At 35.2% G+C, this 18,946-nt stretch overlaps 1 protein-coding gene across 5 annotated transcripts in view; it reads right to left on the bottom strand.

Moving 5' to 3' along the window:
- Window positions 1–4,835: 4,835 nt before the first annotated feature.
- The window catches only part of LOC110459227 (protocadherin-9-like), a 62,450-nt gene continuing 48,339 nt past the window's right edge, over window positions 4,836–18,946 (bottom strand). For 4 of the 5 annotated variants that reach the window (XM_021511385.1, XM_021511387.1, XM_021511388.1 and 1 more), the window contains 5 exons: window positions 16,101–18,940; window positions 11,870–12,022; window positions 6,941–7,099; window positions 6,334–6,571; window positions 4,836–5,442 (listed from right to left, as the gene is read on the bottom strand). In XM_021511385.1, the coding sequence (XP_021367060.1) occupies window positions 6,971–7,099; window positions 11,870–12,022; window positions 16,101–18,803 (2,985 nt within the window). In that variant the 5' untranslated portion in view covers window positions 18,804–18,940 and the 3' untranslated portion in view covers window positions 4,836–5,442; window positions 6,334–6,571; window positions 6,941–6,970. Of the gene's footprint in view, window positions 5,443–6,333; window positions 6,574–6,940; window positions 7,100–11,869; window positions 12,023–16,100; window positions 18,941–18,946 lie in introns of all 5 variants that reach the window. The other variant, XM_021511389.1, reaches the window with a different exon arrangement.

The following is an 18,946-nucleotide window of genomic DNA, read 5'->3' as shown; positions in this document are numbered from 1 at the left end:
AAAGTACACCGCGAATTGTAAATGGCAATAAAAGCTCCGTATAGATATTATCGCGGTCCTCTCATTCCAAATAATACAGTCTAACACAATCAGGTTTACTGGCTGTGTCTCTCAGTAAGTCAATTTTATACCGAGTTACATTCCTTGTTCAATATATCTTAAACGTCCATTGGATTGAAAAAAGAAATATAGATATCTATATCATCTGAGAAAAGTAAAACACTCCTCATTATGGAGCTTAAACTATGGATTTATTTTTGTTCAAAGTGCCCATCGTAATTAAATACATGATTTTGAGAACATGTATTTTATTGTATTGTATGTATGCATGTATCATGTATTTTATTACGATGGACACTTAAGATATATTGAACAAAAATAAATCAATAGTTTTATTTGATTCATAGAGCGTTGTGTAATCTGTGCATGTAGTGGGTTTTCGTCTTTTGTGTTCGGTCATGTGCTTGTTGAAGTTTGTAATGAAGTTGGTAGGTCTAGAGAGTTGGATTGCAACTGTAGTTTGGAACGCGGTACCTGCCTTAATTATAGTCTTCAACCTATGTTTACTTTATATCCAAATTCTTTATGTTATGTCAAAACTTATTGGTGTTGTGTCATAATCTACTTTATGAAATGTCAAAAAGTCTTTACGTTGTCAAAATATCTTTATGCTTTTTTAAAACTTCTTTCTGCTGTGTCAAAAATTCTTTATTTGGTCAAAATTTCTTCATGTTTTGTCAAAACTTGTTTACGTTATGTCAAAGCAACCTTGATTGATCAAACGTGTATATGACGTTGATTAAGTGACACAATTGCACGTTTTTCAGTGACAGGAATAATGTTTGTGGCATCGGGTGTTGGTTAAGTAATGTTGGGCTATACTCTGCTTGACCAATGATCTACGTGAAGGCAACTTTGCATAGGGAGTGGTCTGTTAAAGGGTTGGGTGCAATCGGGAAACGTCGGCACTTTCCGTAAACGAGTATTTTTTCGCGTTTATGGAAAGTACCGACGGTTCCCGATTGGGGTTTCTTGAACGCACCGAGCGATGGCCATGGTCATGTTCAAGGGTTAAGGATACCTACACCAATGCCAAAAAAATGACAATAAATTGGAAACTTTTTCAACCGGTATGAAAATTACGTTCACACTTCCTTTATGAAAAGAAACCCATACTGAGCGGAACTTTTGTGTAAAACAATAGATTAAATAAAGGTAAACAATATGATTATGAAAGTAAATATGCAACGGGGTCAGAATGGGGATTCGAAACGTGAACCTCTGATCAGAAAACGGTTACTCTAACCAACTTATAGCTACCTTATATTAGCTTATCACTGATACAAGGCGAGGCAACTCTAGGAATGAAAAACGACAGTTGAATTATCTGGTGATTTGCCTGCAGGGGTCGGTGGGTCGGGTAGGGTTTAAGGTATTTCATACAGGTTAATGTCAGTGTATATAGTATGTGATGGGCTCATAGTTTTTCCTCAAAAAAAAAAAAATGGAAGTTGCTTGGTATACCCATGACAAAATAGCATTGAATATTATAATTCATGAAAAAACTTACCTGTACATGCATTCCTGAAGTATCCATGTATTCACTATTATCTAGAAAAATGTAAAAAAAAATGTGTCAAATCTCCAGAATAATGGCATACATTTCCACTAAATAAATCACAACTGAGCACAAAGCCAACAAGTCTGACTGAGGTTGGAAAAAAGCATGCAAAGCAAGTGAGACTTTACCTGTACACCATTCACTACAGGTCTCACTTAGGTAATCTGGCTTGAAAAGCCTTGTTAGCTTTATGAATAATTGTAAAATATCCAATGTAAATACATGCCATCATTCTTGATATTTGAAGCATTTTGTAACATTTTTCTTGACAATATTGAATACATGGATACTTCAGGAATGCATGTGCAGGTAAGTTTTTTAGATGAATTATAATATGTAATGCAATTTTTCGCCACTCAAATTCTACAGTCAAAGTTGCTTTTCAGACTAAATCAAGAACATTTTCGACAAATAACTTCTGCAAAGGAGGTCATTGTTATTGACATGGGTATACCAACCAACTTCTATATATATTTTTTATTTTGAGGAAAATGTATGAGCCCATCACATACTATAAACACCGACATCAGCCTGTATGTAATACCTTAACGTCATATGAACAGCTAAGGTCATCTAAGGATGGACGTGCTGGAGGCAGCTACATGTATAGGGATGTAGCACAGGAATCCTCAGGAGATTATGCTAATTAGCTCGTTGGTCTTTTGGAAGGCTGGGTACTGTGTTTGTGCCTAGCTATAGGAAATGGTGTTTACAAGGACTTTGACATGTTTATGTACATAACTGAATAGCCCGAGTTTCCTCTGGCCCTGACACCAGACTTAGACATTCTGACAGAAAGATTACCAGACATCTATCCGTCAAAATGTCTAAGTCTGGTGTCAGGGCCAGAGGAAATTTGGGCAAGACTCCACCAGACATCTATCTGTCAGTATGTCTAAGTCTGGTGTCAGGGCCAGAGGAAACTGGGCAAGACTCCACCAGACATCTATCTGTCAGTATGTCTAATTATGGTGTCAGGGCCAGAGGAAACTCGGGCTAGACTCCACCAGACATCTATCTGTCAGTATGTCTAAGTATGGTGTCAGGGCCAAAGGAAACTCGGCCTAGGAACTGAACTGGATACTAGGCTGCATGCGTTGTTTAAAAAAAGGTCTGTATCCGATATTACTAATCTTTACTTTACACGACACGAGCTCGAGGCAGTCATTAAAACGATGTTATGATTACACAAAAATAGCAATGTGTTTATATTTTTGGCCATAAAGAACAACTTCAAAAATGTTTAGGCCATTGAATTGTTGCAACATTTTTATGAAAACCATTTTTTAGTTTTGTTGTTGTTATTGCATTGAGTAATTAAATGTATGGTGTTTATATTGGCGAAGATATTTAAAAAAAAAATCTTCCAGGATTTTTCATATATGTTGAAAGAGAAATGTAACACACACACGGATGACTGTACCTTTAAATATTTTGTAATAGATACAGTATGCCCGAAAATGAACTACATTGTAGCATACAGCTGTTTCGTCCTTCTAGGACTCATCGGTGATGGTAGGGGCTCAAAAGTTGGAGGAACAGAGGGACATGTGTGTAAATCCCCCTAATTGAAACACTCACTGCATACAGAAAACCTGTTTTTATTTAAGGTTATTTTATGTTGTAGACTTAAAAACGATGAAAACAGAGCACACATCACTGTGTAAAAATATTATTTCAAATCAGTCAACTTTTTTAAAAATGTTTTTGTTTTTTGTCAAAAAATTCAGTTATCTAACATTTTCACTCCTTACATCATTACGTAGCATTGTTGAAGTAACTGTTCCATACCATTTAGCGGTGATCTGAATACCAAGTTATATTTCATGGGTAAAACAGAAAACAAACTATTTTTAGGGTAGATGTGATGAAATTTTAATATCACTTCAAGACTTAATGAATAACTTATAAAATCCATAGATTGTGTATTTGAGTTATCTCCCTTGTACCAGATGTTTTAAGACAACCAATAGTCACAAACTGATCATGATAAACCGATAAATATATTTGATTTTTCTAGGGATGCTTATAAAATTATTCTGATTTAAGTTTTATAACTAATAAAACAGCATATATGAATCTGTGTCGTATATAATGTAGTTTTATTGTTTTATGTTTAGAAAAAATTGTTGCTGTATTGTTCAACAGAAATAAAGGCATTGAGGTATACAGCTATGGGCAATGTACATAGCTATGAAGGATTTGCTGTAGGTTTAGCAGGGAATCGTTGCTATATATGTAGCTGTAAATGACTTACATATTGAGTTGGAAAGTATTTAGCTAGGACAAGTTGCTGTATTTAGCCACAGGAGCCTGAAATTCTGTCCAAAATTAATAACAACAGTAATACAAAAAGAAACCTAAAATATGCTTAAAAAATAGACTTTTTTTGTTTGTTCTATTTACTGTTATTATTAAATTTGGACAGAATTTCCGGCTCCTGTGATTTAGCAAAGTAAAGCCAATGTAAATATATATATGTTATATGCCATCTTCAAAATTTGTTTTAAAATATTGTAGGGAAATGGCTCCATATAAGTTGTTAAACTTGTGCCCAACTCCCATTGAATTTAAATTACAGTAAAATACGTTTAAACTAATCAAACTAGCAAAGTATAACTGCCCTGTTCATAGGAGACAGTTACTGCTGTGTTTAAATAGGATTATCCATATAAGCTAGGAAACATTGTTGTATATATTTATAAGAAATAATTTCTAAATACTGAGTCAGGAATTTTTTGTGTATATTTGACAGATCCATATACAGTAAACCTCATTATGCTGCCTGCCACTATTTGTCAAGGGAAAATTAATCAATAAATTGTGGGGAATATATAAGGGAATTCTTAAAAAAACGAGAAACGGAGACGTTGAAATATCTTGGCAGTAAAATAGGTGGCAAATGACACAAGGGGCATCATATCAAAGTGGTTTTTTTTTGTATTTCAAGTCACACATTGTAAACCTATTCATTTTTGCAAGAATTATATTTTTGCACTTTCTGCATTCAGAAGACCTTAATAATATTATAACTGCCAAAATAAAATCCCTGCCTTCAAACATGCTACAGATAACTGTTCCACTAAATATTTGAAACTTGAAAATTGCTGATGATATAAGGAAACAAAATTGTACTAATAAAGTATCTTTGCAGTTTATTTGACATGTCTGAGAAAAATCTCAAATATAAATAATGTAACATGGCACAAATGTTTTAAATTTTGTTTATTACTGTTGTATATAAAACAATAACATAATAAATATCAGTACAAAACAGTTTCAGTCGCGGTAATAAATGTGTACAAAATGGTTTTATTACAGGACTAGAAAATAAATAACATTTCATGGTCATAACAATACAATTTTGACAATTCAGTAACTTAATTGTCCTCATTCATGAGCAGATAACTGATTGGTTGATGAGAGATGGACTGTGATTGGTTAATGAGAGATGGCCTGTAATTGGTTGATAAGAGATGAATTATGATTGGTTTTGACAATAACATTTTTTTTTAGGCTTGAGATCATAATTTACATTGTGTCATTATGAGTGGCCAACAGACTTTGTAAGTGGTCAGGACCTTTTGTAGAATATCATCAACAGGCACGAAAATACATCTTCAGCAGCAGCAGCATATGTACCGAGCATATGGAAGAAACTTGTGGGAATCTCATGAAAAAATACATAACATGTAATTGTCCTTTTGAAGGAATATTAAGAACTCAATCCCTATGGGGGATCACATTCACAGTCTTGTTGCTTTAAGCAAAACAATTACATCCATTTTCCTGAGAAGTAGCTTCAGTACAGCTGGTCCAATCTGGAACGATATTAAAAGATAGAACAAATTAAAACTTACGAATATCATAGAAATGCAAAAAAAGGGAGCTCAACTTTACATTTACATATGTAGTCTTTAGAAAGCCATCTTTATAACAAACATCAATGAAAATAAACATCTTTATGAAAAAGGTTTTTAAAGGTCACCTCTTTACAAAGAACACAAGTCTTTTGTCTTTATAATTCACCTCTATTTAACACACACCTGTCTATAAAGGTCACCTGAATATAACAAATACTTGTCTATAAAGGTCACCTCTGTATAACAAACACCTGTCTATAAAGGTCATCTCTATATATCAAACACCTAGACATCTATAAAGGACACCTGTATATATAACAAACACCTGTCTATAAAGTTCGGCCATATAAAACATATACCAGTCTAGTAGATCATTTCTAATTACAAGAAACGACTCTCTATGACTGTCACTTCTGTTTTTGGTGATTCCTCAATCAATATTTCTCAGAAATTTGTAAGCTTGTCTTTTTTTTAAATATCTTAAGACTTCTTCTAGAGTTAAGTCAACATACTCTAAAAATAAAATTTGGAATAATTTCGATAATTTCAATTATAACAAAAATCTGTCTCGTTATCTTTTTCTTTACACAGTATCTTCATAGATGTTATACTTATATTACTCACTGTAGATGATTGTTTTGGTCAAATGTATTTTTCATCGATTTCTTTTTAATTTTTAAATGAAGAGTAAACGAATTGATGAATGGCCTGGAAAATAAGTGAAATATTCATTGAGTAACCATCTAACATTCACTCCATAAGACAAAAGGTCAATGATGAACAGTACATCTCATAACCATTATATAAGATCTGTTATTTTTAGGGAAAATAATTAAATGCAAAATTTACCTGTAAAATCAGATGTGCACCTGATGACCTGTCACAGGAACACAGACATGGTCAGTCAACTAGGGAGTTGATCTATAGTAATTTGGCTGGAGTTCTGAGCATCAGTTATTGGTTGACCTCTAACCTTGACCTTTGTACAGTTCCTGACCTCTGGCTATATTTATAGCCATCTTCCATGTTACCCTATATAGTTAAATATCACTTCTTTTTTCTTCACTGCCATATCATGTAAAATTGCCTGAAAGAAAAAAAAATATATAAAAGAAATTGACTCATTTTATGTTGCCAGTAGGTATTCACTTCAGTCTTTTTTTATAAAGTCCATTTGACAAAGAATGTATACACACATAGCCAATGGCACTGCCTGATGTATTTATTTGTCAGTGGACAGATGGAATATAGGAAAAAATACCAGAAAAATCAGATATATATTTCATCTGAGAGTGGTTGGAAAACAGTGTATTTTTTCACAACAATTAATTTAAGATATCAAAATAGTGGAAAAATTACATTTTAAAATTTGAAAGAAAAAATTCCAAGGGGGAGATAATTAATTTTGCCAACATCCAGGAGGTGATTCAAAAAACCTTGGTTCATCTTTATTTACCTTTTTTTTATGAGTTGATTCCCTGCCATCCTATATCATGATGCTTGCATGGTGCATATCTTCCTCGCTGCCACCCCGTCCACTGTCTGTAGTTACCTCCCCTGAGTTGTCGCTACGCGAGTCCTCTAACCCTTTTTTCAGCAATAATAACTGTCGATTCTGGAATGACATAAAAAATATCACACAATTTTATTTAGTTTCCTGGTTTTAGAATTTTTAAATTTCTGATACAGACTGGTTCCAGTTACCTTAACAAATTCGTTTTTTTCTGTCTGGTTTCTATCTGTCGGGTAGCACCTGGTAGTGGTGATATTTTGTATCATAATGCCCTAGGTTCATTACTAATAAAGAAGAAATTACACCCAATCATCAATCTATGTATAAACATCAACCCCAATCTTTCTATACTTACAATCTGTCAAGTATTTACAAGAAAAAAATAAAACTCAACACTAAGACCTTTAGCAAACATAAAAATTATGTTAATTTATCAAAAATTAATCTCATGATTTGATGTAAATATGATTTAGCGACATTGTTGATATCGTTCATTATTCAAAATTTACATATTTATTCTAAAATGCCCCCAAGTCTACACACCTTACACATCCAGAGGAAGATTTTATCTGTTAATACAGTGATTCAAACATTCGACAACCATTTATTGTCACTGTCAAAGGGGTAGGAAATTAAACAGAACTCCGTAAGAAATTGTAATTTGAAAACATTATATACCTCAAGTGACTGTAACGATTGAGGTTTCAATTATTTTTTTACTGATGTCTCAAAGATAGGAAACTTTGCGAGAAATTTAAATGATACGGAAATTAGAAAATTCCATGGTATTTTATCCAATTCATCTCCATAATTTAAATCAAGAAGGGGCGTGCTTTAGATATTTAGGTGCGAGTAAGCCTGAAGTTTATATAGGATACAGGGATAGTCAATGAACAGATACACAGGTTTAATTTGTAGAATGACGCATACAATATTACACTTGAAACTTTTACAGACCTGACTTGGACTGACAGACTTTTACGTGGTAATAATTTATCGTAAATTTTGAGTATAACCAAATTATTTCTTGATGATATACTCTGGCTTAGACACAGGGGAAAAAATATGTTTCACTGAAAAAAATGTAGATTATACAAATTATGAGTTTACATGTTGGGTGATTCTTCGTGAGAGAGTTTGAGTTTAAAAGAATGTTCATTTTAAAAACTCATAGCAATACAAGAGATGAATGATTAATTCTCAGTGGGCATTGAGGACCTGGTAAGGACACAGGAACTGGAAATCAAACTACAGGGAAAAATATGTACATCCAGGTATAAAAACTATTGATGGATTATTTAGAAAAGAATTCTAGTAATCTTAAAATCTGGTGATGATGTTATCGGCAGAATTACAAGTATCAATCCTCATCAGGTGAAAAATGGCACTATTTCCTGGGTAAAAAGTGTTGTCATTTTTCACCTCCATTCATTTGCAACTACAGTGCAAAGTACTGTCAGCTTAACATATTGTTGAATAAAATTGTAAAATGGAATGTCTCACAAACAATTGTTTTTTCTTATATTTCTGTAATAATACTAATTCTTATAGTGTTTAGTATTCTTTTTCTCTTCCTAATTCATTATTCTTTAATTCATTACAGCAATATTAACTTTATATTTGTGTTGTATATAAATATGCTTACCAGACTTAACTGTACCAAGACAGAATGTTGAACAATTTCAAAATAAAATGTTACAGGTAAAACAAAAATCACATAAACAATACAGATGATCATTCTTAATCAATTACCATGTCTTCAAAAACATCTCACTTCACATTTCCTTATAAAAAAAAAATAAGCTCAAAAATTAAGCTCCAAATCCTTTTGCCTTCAAAATACCTGAATTATAACCCCCTAGTAGCCTTTTTTTGTTTTACTTGCAGGCACTTTTATCCAAAATACATGAATTTCAAGGAATTGAATTCCTCTTAATTGTAGTTTGTATTCTTTTTAATGCTGGTAAATGCATGAATTTGATTTCTACCCTTGACTGACCATTTGGCTTTAATTACAGTTAATTTTCTTGAAAAATGTCGGAGTTTGACTTTTTTATTTGATAAGTAGCTGGTATGGCAGGTCAAGTAGCAATGTTTGGGGACATGTAATCGGCGATGAAAGGCAATGAAAAGACGATGTCATACATGTACAAAAAAGCAACAGATTGTAGACGGTGGGAATCGGATAGAAGCGCTGAGAGAAGTAAGGAGACCTCTGATTATGCCGATTGTAACAATCTACCCCAATAGAGCTGTCAGGTCCAGCGGACAGTGGTGTCAGAGTCCTGGCCAGAGGTGTCGAGTGGACACTGGTCACCACAGCAGTGACCGGTTCTGATTAGAGCCGCCCCACTGGGACGCCACCTTTACCGTGTCCACCGCCACAATGACAGTTTTCATCCAGGCTCAGCGAGAAATTGTACCCTCTAAAACTACAGTCCGTCCTCCACTACAGAGGACAGAGAACTAAATTAATTACCCTGACACCATCTCAGAGGGAGGGACAACCTAACAGAATTATTCTTTACTGCATTATAAGACCCCTTAAAGCTGTCGTGGAAAGCCAGACCCAATACCTATAGAAAATATTCCATTGCATATCCGATTCTTTCACACTTTCTCCAATTGTCCGCTGTTTCAGCATTGACCGTGCTTTTCTCAACAATCTCTGACCCTGCATATGCCAGACCCAATACCTATAGAAAATATTCCATTGCATATCTGATTCTTTCACACTTTCTCCAATTGTCCGCTGTTTCAGCATTGACCGTACTTTTCTCAACAATCTCTGACCCTGCATATTCTTGCAATCTGGTCTGACTGGTGTGACTATCATTATTATAGTAGCCACTCTCAGTCAACAGCATACCCCCAAGAATACACATTTCAGGTCCACATTTCATACAAACCATCTAAATAAACGTTTTTATGAAAACAAAATTCTTCAAAAGTCTTTGACTAAAATATTTCTTTTATAAACATAATAAGTCTGATTTTTTAACATTTCAGTTCAGCTTCATGAAAATACAACATCACCCAAACTCACTCCTAAAACTGCTCTCACTGACCGATAGTGTGAAAAATACTTGGGAGAAATTATCCGTGAAAAATAGGGTATCCTATTCAAGATCTCGGTCCTGATCACCTAAACATTTGCACTGAACACAGATGTGTATCAGTATTTGACAGACCACGATAGAAAACACTCTTACACATTCTATTAAACCTAACTTACCCTCAATCCTACATATATTATTATTCAAATTTCGGTCCAGTGCACACACATTTTTATATAAAATCAAATGGAGCATATTATTGAAATCTTAAAATCATTAATAATTTCATATATTTTTCTTTGATTGAAAAAGTCTATAAAAATATTCACAGAGATTTTCTTGAATTTTTGTATAAATCAGCCATGCTTGTAAAGCTAGAAATTATTCTTTTTTCTGTATAATAGTTTTTCTTGTACCAAACCAGTTACAAGGATAATTTATAAAATCTGAAAAAAGAAATATTTGGACAGATGCGTAATTTTATTTACACTACAAATTATTTTACAAAGATAACAGCAAATTGAGAAGAAAAAAATAATTAAGTAAAGACTTCCTATATTTTTCATTATAATTCACTTTAGATATATTTCAAACAATAAACAATTTCCCTGATTGATAAATTTAAAATAGACACAACTTATCAAATTTAACTTTCAAATGTTCAAGATGTTTACTTTAGGAACCTAGACTTTGATCTCAGAATGACATGTATTCTGGGGCTACTCCCCCTTCATTAAACCACGTTAATTGAATTGTGTTCTGTATAAGTTCTAACAAAAGAATGTAAGGTGGGGGTCTTATGTTTGTTCACACTCTGCCTGCTTGGTACACATTTTGAGCCCAGCAAATCCGAGGATTTGACACGGGGACTGACATTAGGTGACGTTTGTGAAGGAAAGCTGTGGTTTTGACACAGAGAAAGCGATGACGCCCCAATAGGACAATCCTTACGTAAAAATAATCCGATTTTAATCCCGCCATTCTTCCCACACTGGAGGATCACAATAGAAACTAAGGGAAGGAATTTGGTATTTTACAGGAAAGTGTGTCATTTTCACAACAAAGGTTTAGTCGTGTAAATCTGGCATTTAATCCACTCGTGTGTTGTATGTACTTGTGACTCTATGGGATAGCTGACTCATATAGTCAGCTAAATGTAATTAACAGACTTAGCGTCCAAGTCCTAGCACGACCCCATACCAGGAACACAACTTATTGTTTACATTATAAAAAAAATTGGCCAAGTAATTAGCAGTTATTGAAATTTTAAGTCGTAGATACAGTGATCACCTGAAGCATGACCTCCTTCATTCTTCTCACAGACTCCATGCATGCAAACTTATTAATTTAATACGTTTAATTTGATAACTAATAACGGAAAACTTAATTGATCAATTATGATTCAAATTTCTTATTTTTAAAAAATGACCTGCAGTTTTATTTTAGGAATATTCATCACTATGAAATGATCTTAGCCAACATGAAAATAATTCCTAGTAATATTCACCACATACCAGGTACAATATACTAGCAAATACTTGATTCTTTGTAAAAACCAATAAAAAGGAAAAACCAACAATACAATTTAGTGTATATCACTTTTAAATGAGAGATATAGTCAGAAATATTGATGACATTAATGGTATTATCCTAAATTAAGAGAGAAAAAAAGGGATGTGTTCCGATCAAAATTATGAAACCATAAAAGTTTGACTCTGTAAAGCACTAAATAGTACATTTTCTATCATGTTGCTACTCTAAAACATTACTATCTGAAATGGACTTAACACATTGTAAGTATCTTATCTCAATTTACCTCGTCGGGGTGGTAGACCAAGGGTTTATTGTAGGAATGCATCAGTTTTTCGTGAAGTCGTATGGATGCCATGCGATGAAGTTCGTCTTGCGCGGGATCGGCCCCACGCCTCTCCTGTTTATCTCGAGTTGGGGGCTGCTGGGATATGAATGTCTGAAAAAGGAATTGAAACAATTACAAACTATTCAAATGACAGTCAGATATTCAAGAATCACACTTGTCTTTAGCCACAAAATACCTGTTTTTTTCATTCCAAGTCATTTTTGATTGCAAAGGCGATATATTTTGTAAATTAATTTCAGACTTATAAATACCAGGTACTTGGTGTAAGGTCACATCAACATACAAATATAGTCACCTATTAGTTTTAAGGTACCTATTGTATTTCTTTTGACCCTAAATTATAAGAAAGACCCAACAGGTTACAGAGCTGACACATCTACCCTTATCACATGTATTACAATTTACATAAACTTAAATTTAATTAAAAATCACTTTTTTATTTCAATTTTGATTATTTTTGTCTTACAGCAAGTTATCATCTTGTGTTTTCAATCAGATATCTCCAAAATAAGATAAGATAGAAATCTACTTTTTCATCAACAATTTTACCCAAGAATTTCAAAAATATTATCCAATTATTATATACTAGAAAACTATTATAAAAAATATTCACTCTTTTTAAAAAAAAAAAATCAAAGCGATGTAAGGATGAATCATATATATACTTAAACGCAGCTAAACTTGTTTATTCCCATTTAAAAAGATGTGTTCATTTTTTAAAAATGGTTCAGGCAACTTGTGTACAATGTAAGTGAATACTCTCTCTGTAGGTCTTGTAATTACCTGTGTCTATAAAAACTGTCAAAGGAAAACACTGTGTCATTATCCACAACAGTATATTCTCCATTGTCAAACCGGCCCTGACATGCTTAGAGTACTTTTGTCGAGTTATTGTTTTTGAAAGTTGAAATGACATCTGTAAACAAAGTATGTTTATTTTCAACATTTCAACACCTCACATTACCTATCGATGCCATGATCGCCCCTGAAACTTTAACCCACTGATACAGACACTTCCTGTTTAAACACAATATGCCTGACATAATATCGTTTTTCTCGGCCTTCTATCATTTAGCAAAATATCATTTAACACAAAAAACTCACAAAGGAGTTAGGCTATCTCAATAACTTCCATTACCTATTTTTGTTCTTTTTGACAAAGAATTTTGTTTTCGTGTTGAAGTTTTTAGAGATATGTAGAAAATCACGCAGTGGGTAGAAGGCTTGTGGCGACCATTGTTTACCCGTGTATAGACAAAGCCTGGTGCGAGATACCATCCAACAAATACCCTATCCGCCTGTTATTCAACTCTTGCTTGCAGAGCTATAGAATTTGAATTATTCGTATCCTGCAATGTTCGCTCTGCCCTGCTGTGCGTTGTTTAACCAGGGGTAGGACTTTCCGAGGATGAGATAACCATTACGTGAAAACTATTTGCCCTAGCCCACTTTTGCCGTTCAGATTCCTACGTGTCATCCTAATGTTTAACATTGATCAGGGATTAAAGTCAAAGTTTGACGTCTCCCACTACACGATAATATTAACTTTAAACAAGTCTGGTTACAATAGTGTGGAAGTTTGTCTAAATTATTTTCTATTTAGTTTGTTTGTCTATGTCCAACGAAAGAGCTATCAGAGCGGTCTATCCGGAGCTTCTTGATAGCCATCTTACATTGCCAATTTGATCCCCAAGCCCTCTAGATGTGTCTAAACGATAGAATCATGGCGGAGTTTGTTTACAAATCCTCAACGAGTGTCAGTTTGGACGATCCTCAGTGCCGAGTTTGTTGACTGGAGTATCCTGTGACACTACTGATAAATACTGTTTTAATTTATTCATAGGGACTTAGATTAGGGGTGTTGAAAATCAACATAGAAATCATGCTCAGTGCAAATTTATACAAACTTTGAAATTTACAATCTATATTTATACCGAGATGTCCAAATATCATCCTGTTTATACTTGAAAGTGGTCACTTTTCTACCCTGAAGGTGAGAACTAGCGCAAGTGTGAAATGTACACCAAGATATGATTCGCATAATTTTTTCCATGCAAGACTCGGAATAAAATATATTTTATATCCAGAATTTCCAAAATTTATTTATCATTTCTGAGTTTTACACAACATTATACTGTCAAATTTGGACAATAAAAACACAGTTAAAAATATTATTCTTCATTTTATCATTATTTTCACATTAATTTAAGGATAATAATTAGCAGTTTATAATTTTCTTTTTCAAATCAAATGAAAAATGGTATCATCTCTTTATATCCCTATCTCCGAAAAATAAATTACATGTTTATTCATGTTATTTTCCTAAATTAAAATGAATAAAATTTCAATCAAACTAAATTTGAACATAAAATGTAAAAATAAATTTAGAATATTCATTCAGTTAAAACATTTTAAGAACTGTGAATTCACTGATTTTATGTAACATGAAAAGCGGAAATAATATTGGACCATTTTAAAAGTGAAAATATTTATTAGGTATTTTAACACTTCAGTATCCTTTCCAATCTCTCCAAGTAGCTTTAAGTTACTGGTATAATCTGAATGATTTCAATCGTATAGGAAATGGAATACCTGACTTAATTGTCTAAATCTCTGCAATCTCCGAGCATTATGTAAATCACACATGGTAAATATTATAGATGACTGGGATTAACCTTCTGTGATAATTCTGTGAGTAATGGAGATGTTACGTAATAGTACAAACACAATAGAGCTATAACTACTACAGTTACTACTATAGTAATTACCGAATCTCGGCTACGATGTCTCTTTGGTCCTAGATACAATTACAATCCCGATATTAAATAACCAAAATCACATCGTAATTACCATCTATAGATTCTGACGGAGATTCAAACCGCAGAAATGGTCTGTAATAGCACACATCAATCAGAAAGTTACGTAATAGTTTTTAGCCGTCACATTTTGATCACGTGTTGATCTACGGAGATAAACGACTACCAAAGTATGTTGACTAAAGTGAAGGCCCCTGGTCTTCATGCAGAGCCTGGTCTTTCCTGATACCTCATCAGTCATCTGTATCTCGTAATGACCCCTCCACTGGTACTAACGAGATAGCTATATGCCTCACCTGTCCAGGTGATGATAAGTGATAACTATCGTATACTAGCTACTTTTACCTGTCAACACTTAACAACTATAAGAATCAAGATCAGAGTATCTCCGTACCAAGTACCGTCTACCTATTGTAAGCAAACCTCGGAAAGGACTTACATCAGTTAAATGCTCCGGGATGGAAATATCTGGTATCTATTCTAACATCCTTTTAATGTACCATCTCAGATGTAGAAACACCTGTTGTTAACACTTCATACGACTGTAATTAATAGTACAATGTACATATATCTGTGCCTCGAGTAAATGTCTGTTGCATCATTTGAAGTTTGTATACTTAAGTCTATGTTTGCTGCATTGTTTGAACTTTGTACACTTGATTTTTTTTTCTTTCAATTTCACTGGCTGTTCTGTTTGAGAAAATTTGTAAAAATTTTGGGGACAATATAGGTAAAATTGCCCAAGAGAAATAAGATTGATATTTTCCTTAGTAAAGTAACACCGATTTGTAACCCTAAAAAATCTGTAATGGACATAAAACTGTCACAAATCTTCGGTTACAATTTTTCTTTAACTTATTGATCAATCTTTATGGAATCTTCATTTCTATGTTCAGTAAACTAATGTATGAGTTATTGAATATGTTTTAAGGTCTCACGTACCCTATCAAACATATCACTGACACCAACTGTCTTAAGGTTATATGCTACCTGGTAGACAAAACATCTGATTTTGTTAACAGTTATCCTTCTTTTTGCCAAATAGTAGTACACATTCTCTAAGAAATAACATTAAATGTCAGAGTATAACAATGCATGTTGTGCCATTTCTATTACAATTTATTCTAGTTAAATCATTTTCTTAACATTAACTTGTAATTTTTTGTAAAAGAGAAGTATGGCACTGCTAAGGTAGCATACATCCTTAAGTCTCCATGTCACAGTTAGGTATGTAGCATACATCTTTAAGTCTTGATGTCAAAGTAAGGTAGCATACATCTTTAAGTATATTTGTCTGTAGAGATAACCTGAACAAGAGACAAAAACTCGTTAACCAGGATTGTTTCACTCACCTGTAGCTGACGTGTTTTACTCTGTCTTGTCATGGGTACAGGACTGGAGTGATCGTTGGCAATCATAAATATCCCAGAATCCCTGTGATCGTGATCGTCCATTGAAAAACTAACTTCTTTTTTCACATCATAATGAACACTATTGTTGTTTTCTGGGAGGGGTGAGCGTGCCCCCTCCCTGGCTAAGCATGGCTTTTTGGGAGGAATTTGTAGTGTCTCTGTCACTTTCACTTCCTCATGTTCGGTGAGACTGCCCCGCCCACTCCCCTTGGACGAGTCCCCCCTCCTTATTAAAAATATTGTCACTAAGATTGCCAGAGATAGCACGATTGTCACACAAGCAATTGTTATGGCAATGAGAACATTTTGGCCAATGCCAGGTTGAGATGTCTCCTCCGTCACTGTGAACTCGATCCTCAGCGTAATATCGGCACCGCTCTTTTTTGGCACGATGCCCTTGTCACTGACCTCTATCATGAGGTTATAGTCTTTAATATCCTCCGTGCGGATTTCCTGAGCCAGGTAAATCTTCCCGGTTGTCTCCTCTATGTAGAATAACTCGTTAGCACTAGCTCGCGACATTGAGAACACCAAAGCACCATTACGACCTTCGTCAAGGTCATATGCATCTATTTTTGTCACCTCATTACCTGGTGGTGTGAGATGGGACACAATAACTGTACCATTGTTTTTGACAGGATAAATAATTTGTGGATAATTGTCATTTTTGTCTAAAACTTGGACCGATACCTTTGCCGTGCTACTCAAGGCTGGCACTCCTCTGTCTGTTGCCATGACAATGAAATCGTAGCTACTTTTTAATTCTCTGTTAAGAGGACGATTTGATTTGACTGTTCCATTAGGAAACACTACGAAGGGTAAGGTCATCTGGTGTTGAGATGGGAGGGAGTACATGACCTGTCCGTTCATTCCGATGTCGCGGTCAGTGGCTGAGATATTTCCAAGTAACGTGTCAGCATTCTGATTCTCACTTATCGAGAAGTTGAATCTTGTTTGTGTGAACAGCGGGTATTCATCATTATCATCTATGATAGTCACTATCACGGTTGTGTTTGACGTGTATTTTATGTCCGTACCGGAGTCCATGGCCAGCACCTTAAACCTGACTTCGCTGACCTTTTCACGGTCAAACCTCACATTGGCTATGACCACGCCCGTTGTTGGCTCCACGTAGAACATATCAGCAAAGTCACTTTCTACGAAGTATCGGACCTCGGCATTCACTCCTTGATCCATATCAGAGGCAGACACGCGAGTCACCATTTTACCTGCCTGGTTGTTCTCTGTGAGGTTGCCATAGTAAACACCCTGCATGAATATGGGCATGTTGTCATTCTTGTCAAGGACCTCGACAATAAAGCTGGCTGAATGGTTCCTGCGTGGCTGACCATTGTCCTCACACAGCACTGTTATGACATACTCAATCTTGTCCTCGCGGTCAAGCTTTTCTGCGGTGACTACAGTATACTCAGAATTTGAGATTCTGAGCAGACTGAACTGAGAGCTTTTAATGGAGCAGTTTACCTTTCCATTATTGGAGCTATCCTTGTCTTGGACGGAAACATATGCCACCAGCGTTCCAATATTGGAGTTTTCCTCAACTGTAGCGGAGTTGGAGTTACTAAGGAGACGAATATTAATTTCAGGGTCATGGTTGTTGATGTCAATAATGTGTACATCTACCAGAGTGAGACTGGTTTGCTGAGGCGTTCCTAGATCGTATGCCCGGACAGACAACTCCAGCGGGGCCGCAGAAAACGTGAGCTGCTGGACGACTGATATTTCCCCAGACTCTCCGTCCAATTCAAACAAAGTCTGTGGAAATACGAACTCATACTTGACCCTTCCATTATCTGCAGCATCCAAATCTGAAGCCACAACTGTCTGTATCACTGTATCTATAGCGACATCCTCCCGGACAGTAGCATTGTATCGATTCTTCGTGAAGACTGGCTTGTTGTCATTGTAGTCCTCGACGGTGACATCAACAGTCAGCGTACTGGACAGTTGAGGGACACCCATATCCTTAGCCACCACATAGATCTGATAGTTGTCAAGTTTCTCCCGGTCAACTGTCTGTTTCAGAATGAGGCTGACATCAGTACTACCCTGTGAACCTGACATCAGTTTAAGACCAAATGTCTCGCTGTTCGGGAAGATCTGGTAAGAAATTTTGGAATTGTTTAGACCGACAGCATCCAAATCTGTTGCACCAATGATGGGAAATGTTAGATTCACAGACGACCGCTCAGAGATCGGTACCGAAATGGAACTCCTTGAGAACAAAGGTTTGTGATCATTTGTGTCCAATACAGTGACATTGACCTTGATGGAAGTGATGAACTTATCAGAAGACGCCACAGCAATGCTCAGTTGTAACACACAAGCTGCAGCCGAATTACACAAAGCCTCACGGTCGAGTTTTGCATCAAGTTTCAGCACTCCAGTACTGACCTCAAGGTCAAAGTTTGTTGTGAAGCTCTCGGCCGTGTTCAAGATTCTGTATTTGATGTTTTGTTGCTGGTCGGGATCGATGAGGTTAAGGACAGAGCTGTCCGTCTCCACATTTCCAAGAATGACCGGTGGTGTCTGTTCCTCTTGGACGCTGTAGAACAGGTCAATACATCCAGACAGTGTTAACATCGAAAACACCAACAGTATTCTCACAACAGTCTCCGCCATTTTGGCTTTAAATATTTCCGTTTCTATTCTATCTGATCATGCCAGTGGGGAATCACATCACAGCATCTCTCACACAGGGTTTATCTGTCACTGATTGCTAGCCGTTAGAGTCCCGTTACTTCAGGTTGCGAAAAGTTCTGAAA

The sequence above is a fragment of the Mizuhopecten yessoensis genome, unplaced genomic scaffold (assembly GCF_002113885.1).
Source record: "Mizuhopecten yessoensis strain PY_sf001 unplaced genomic scaffold, ASM211388v2 scaffold9987, whole genome shotgun sequence".
Taxonomy (NCBI): domain Eukaryota; kingdom Metazoa; phylum Mollusca; class Bivalvia; order Pectinida; family Pectinidae; genus Mizuhopecten; species Mizuhopecten yessoensis.
Note: the sequence above shows the minus strand (reverse complement) of the source record. Positions and strands in the feature narration are given on the sequence as shown.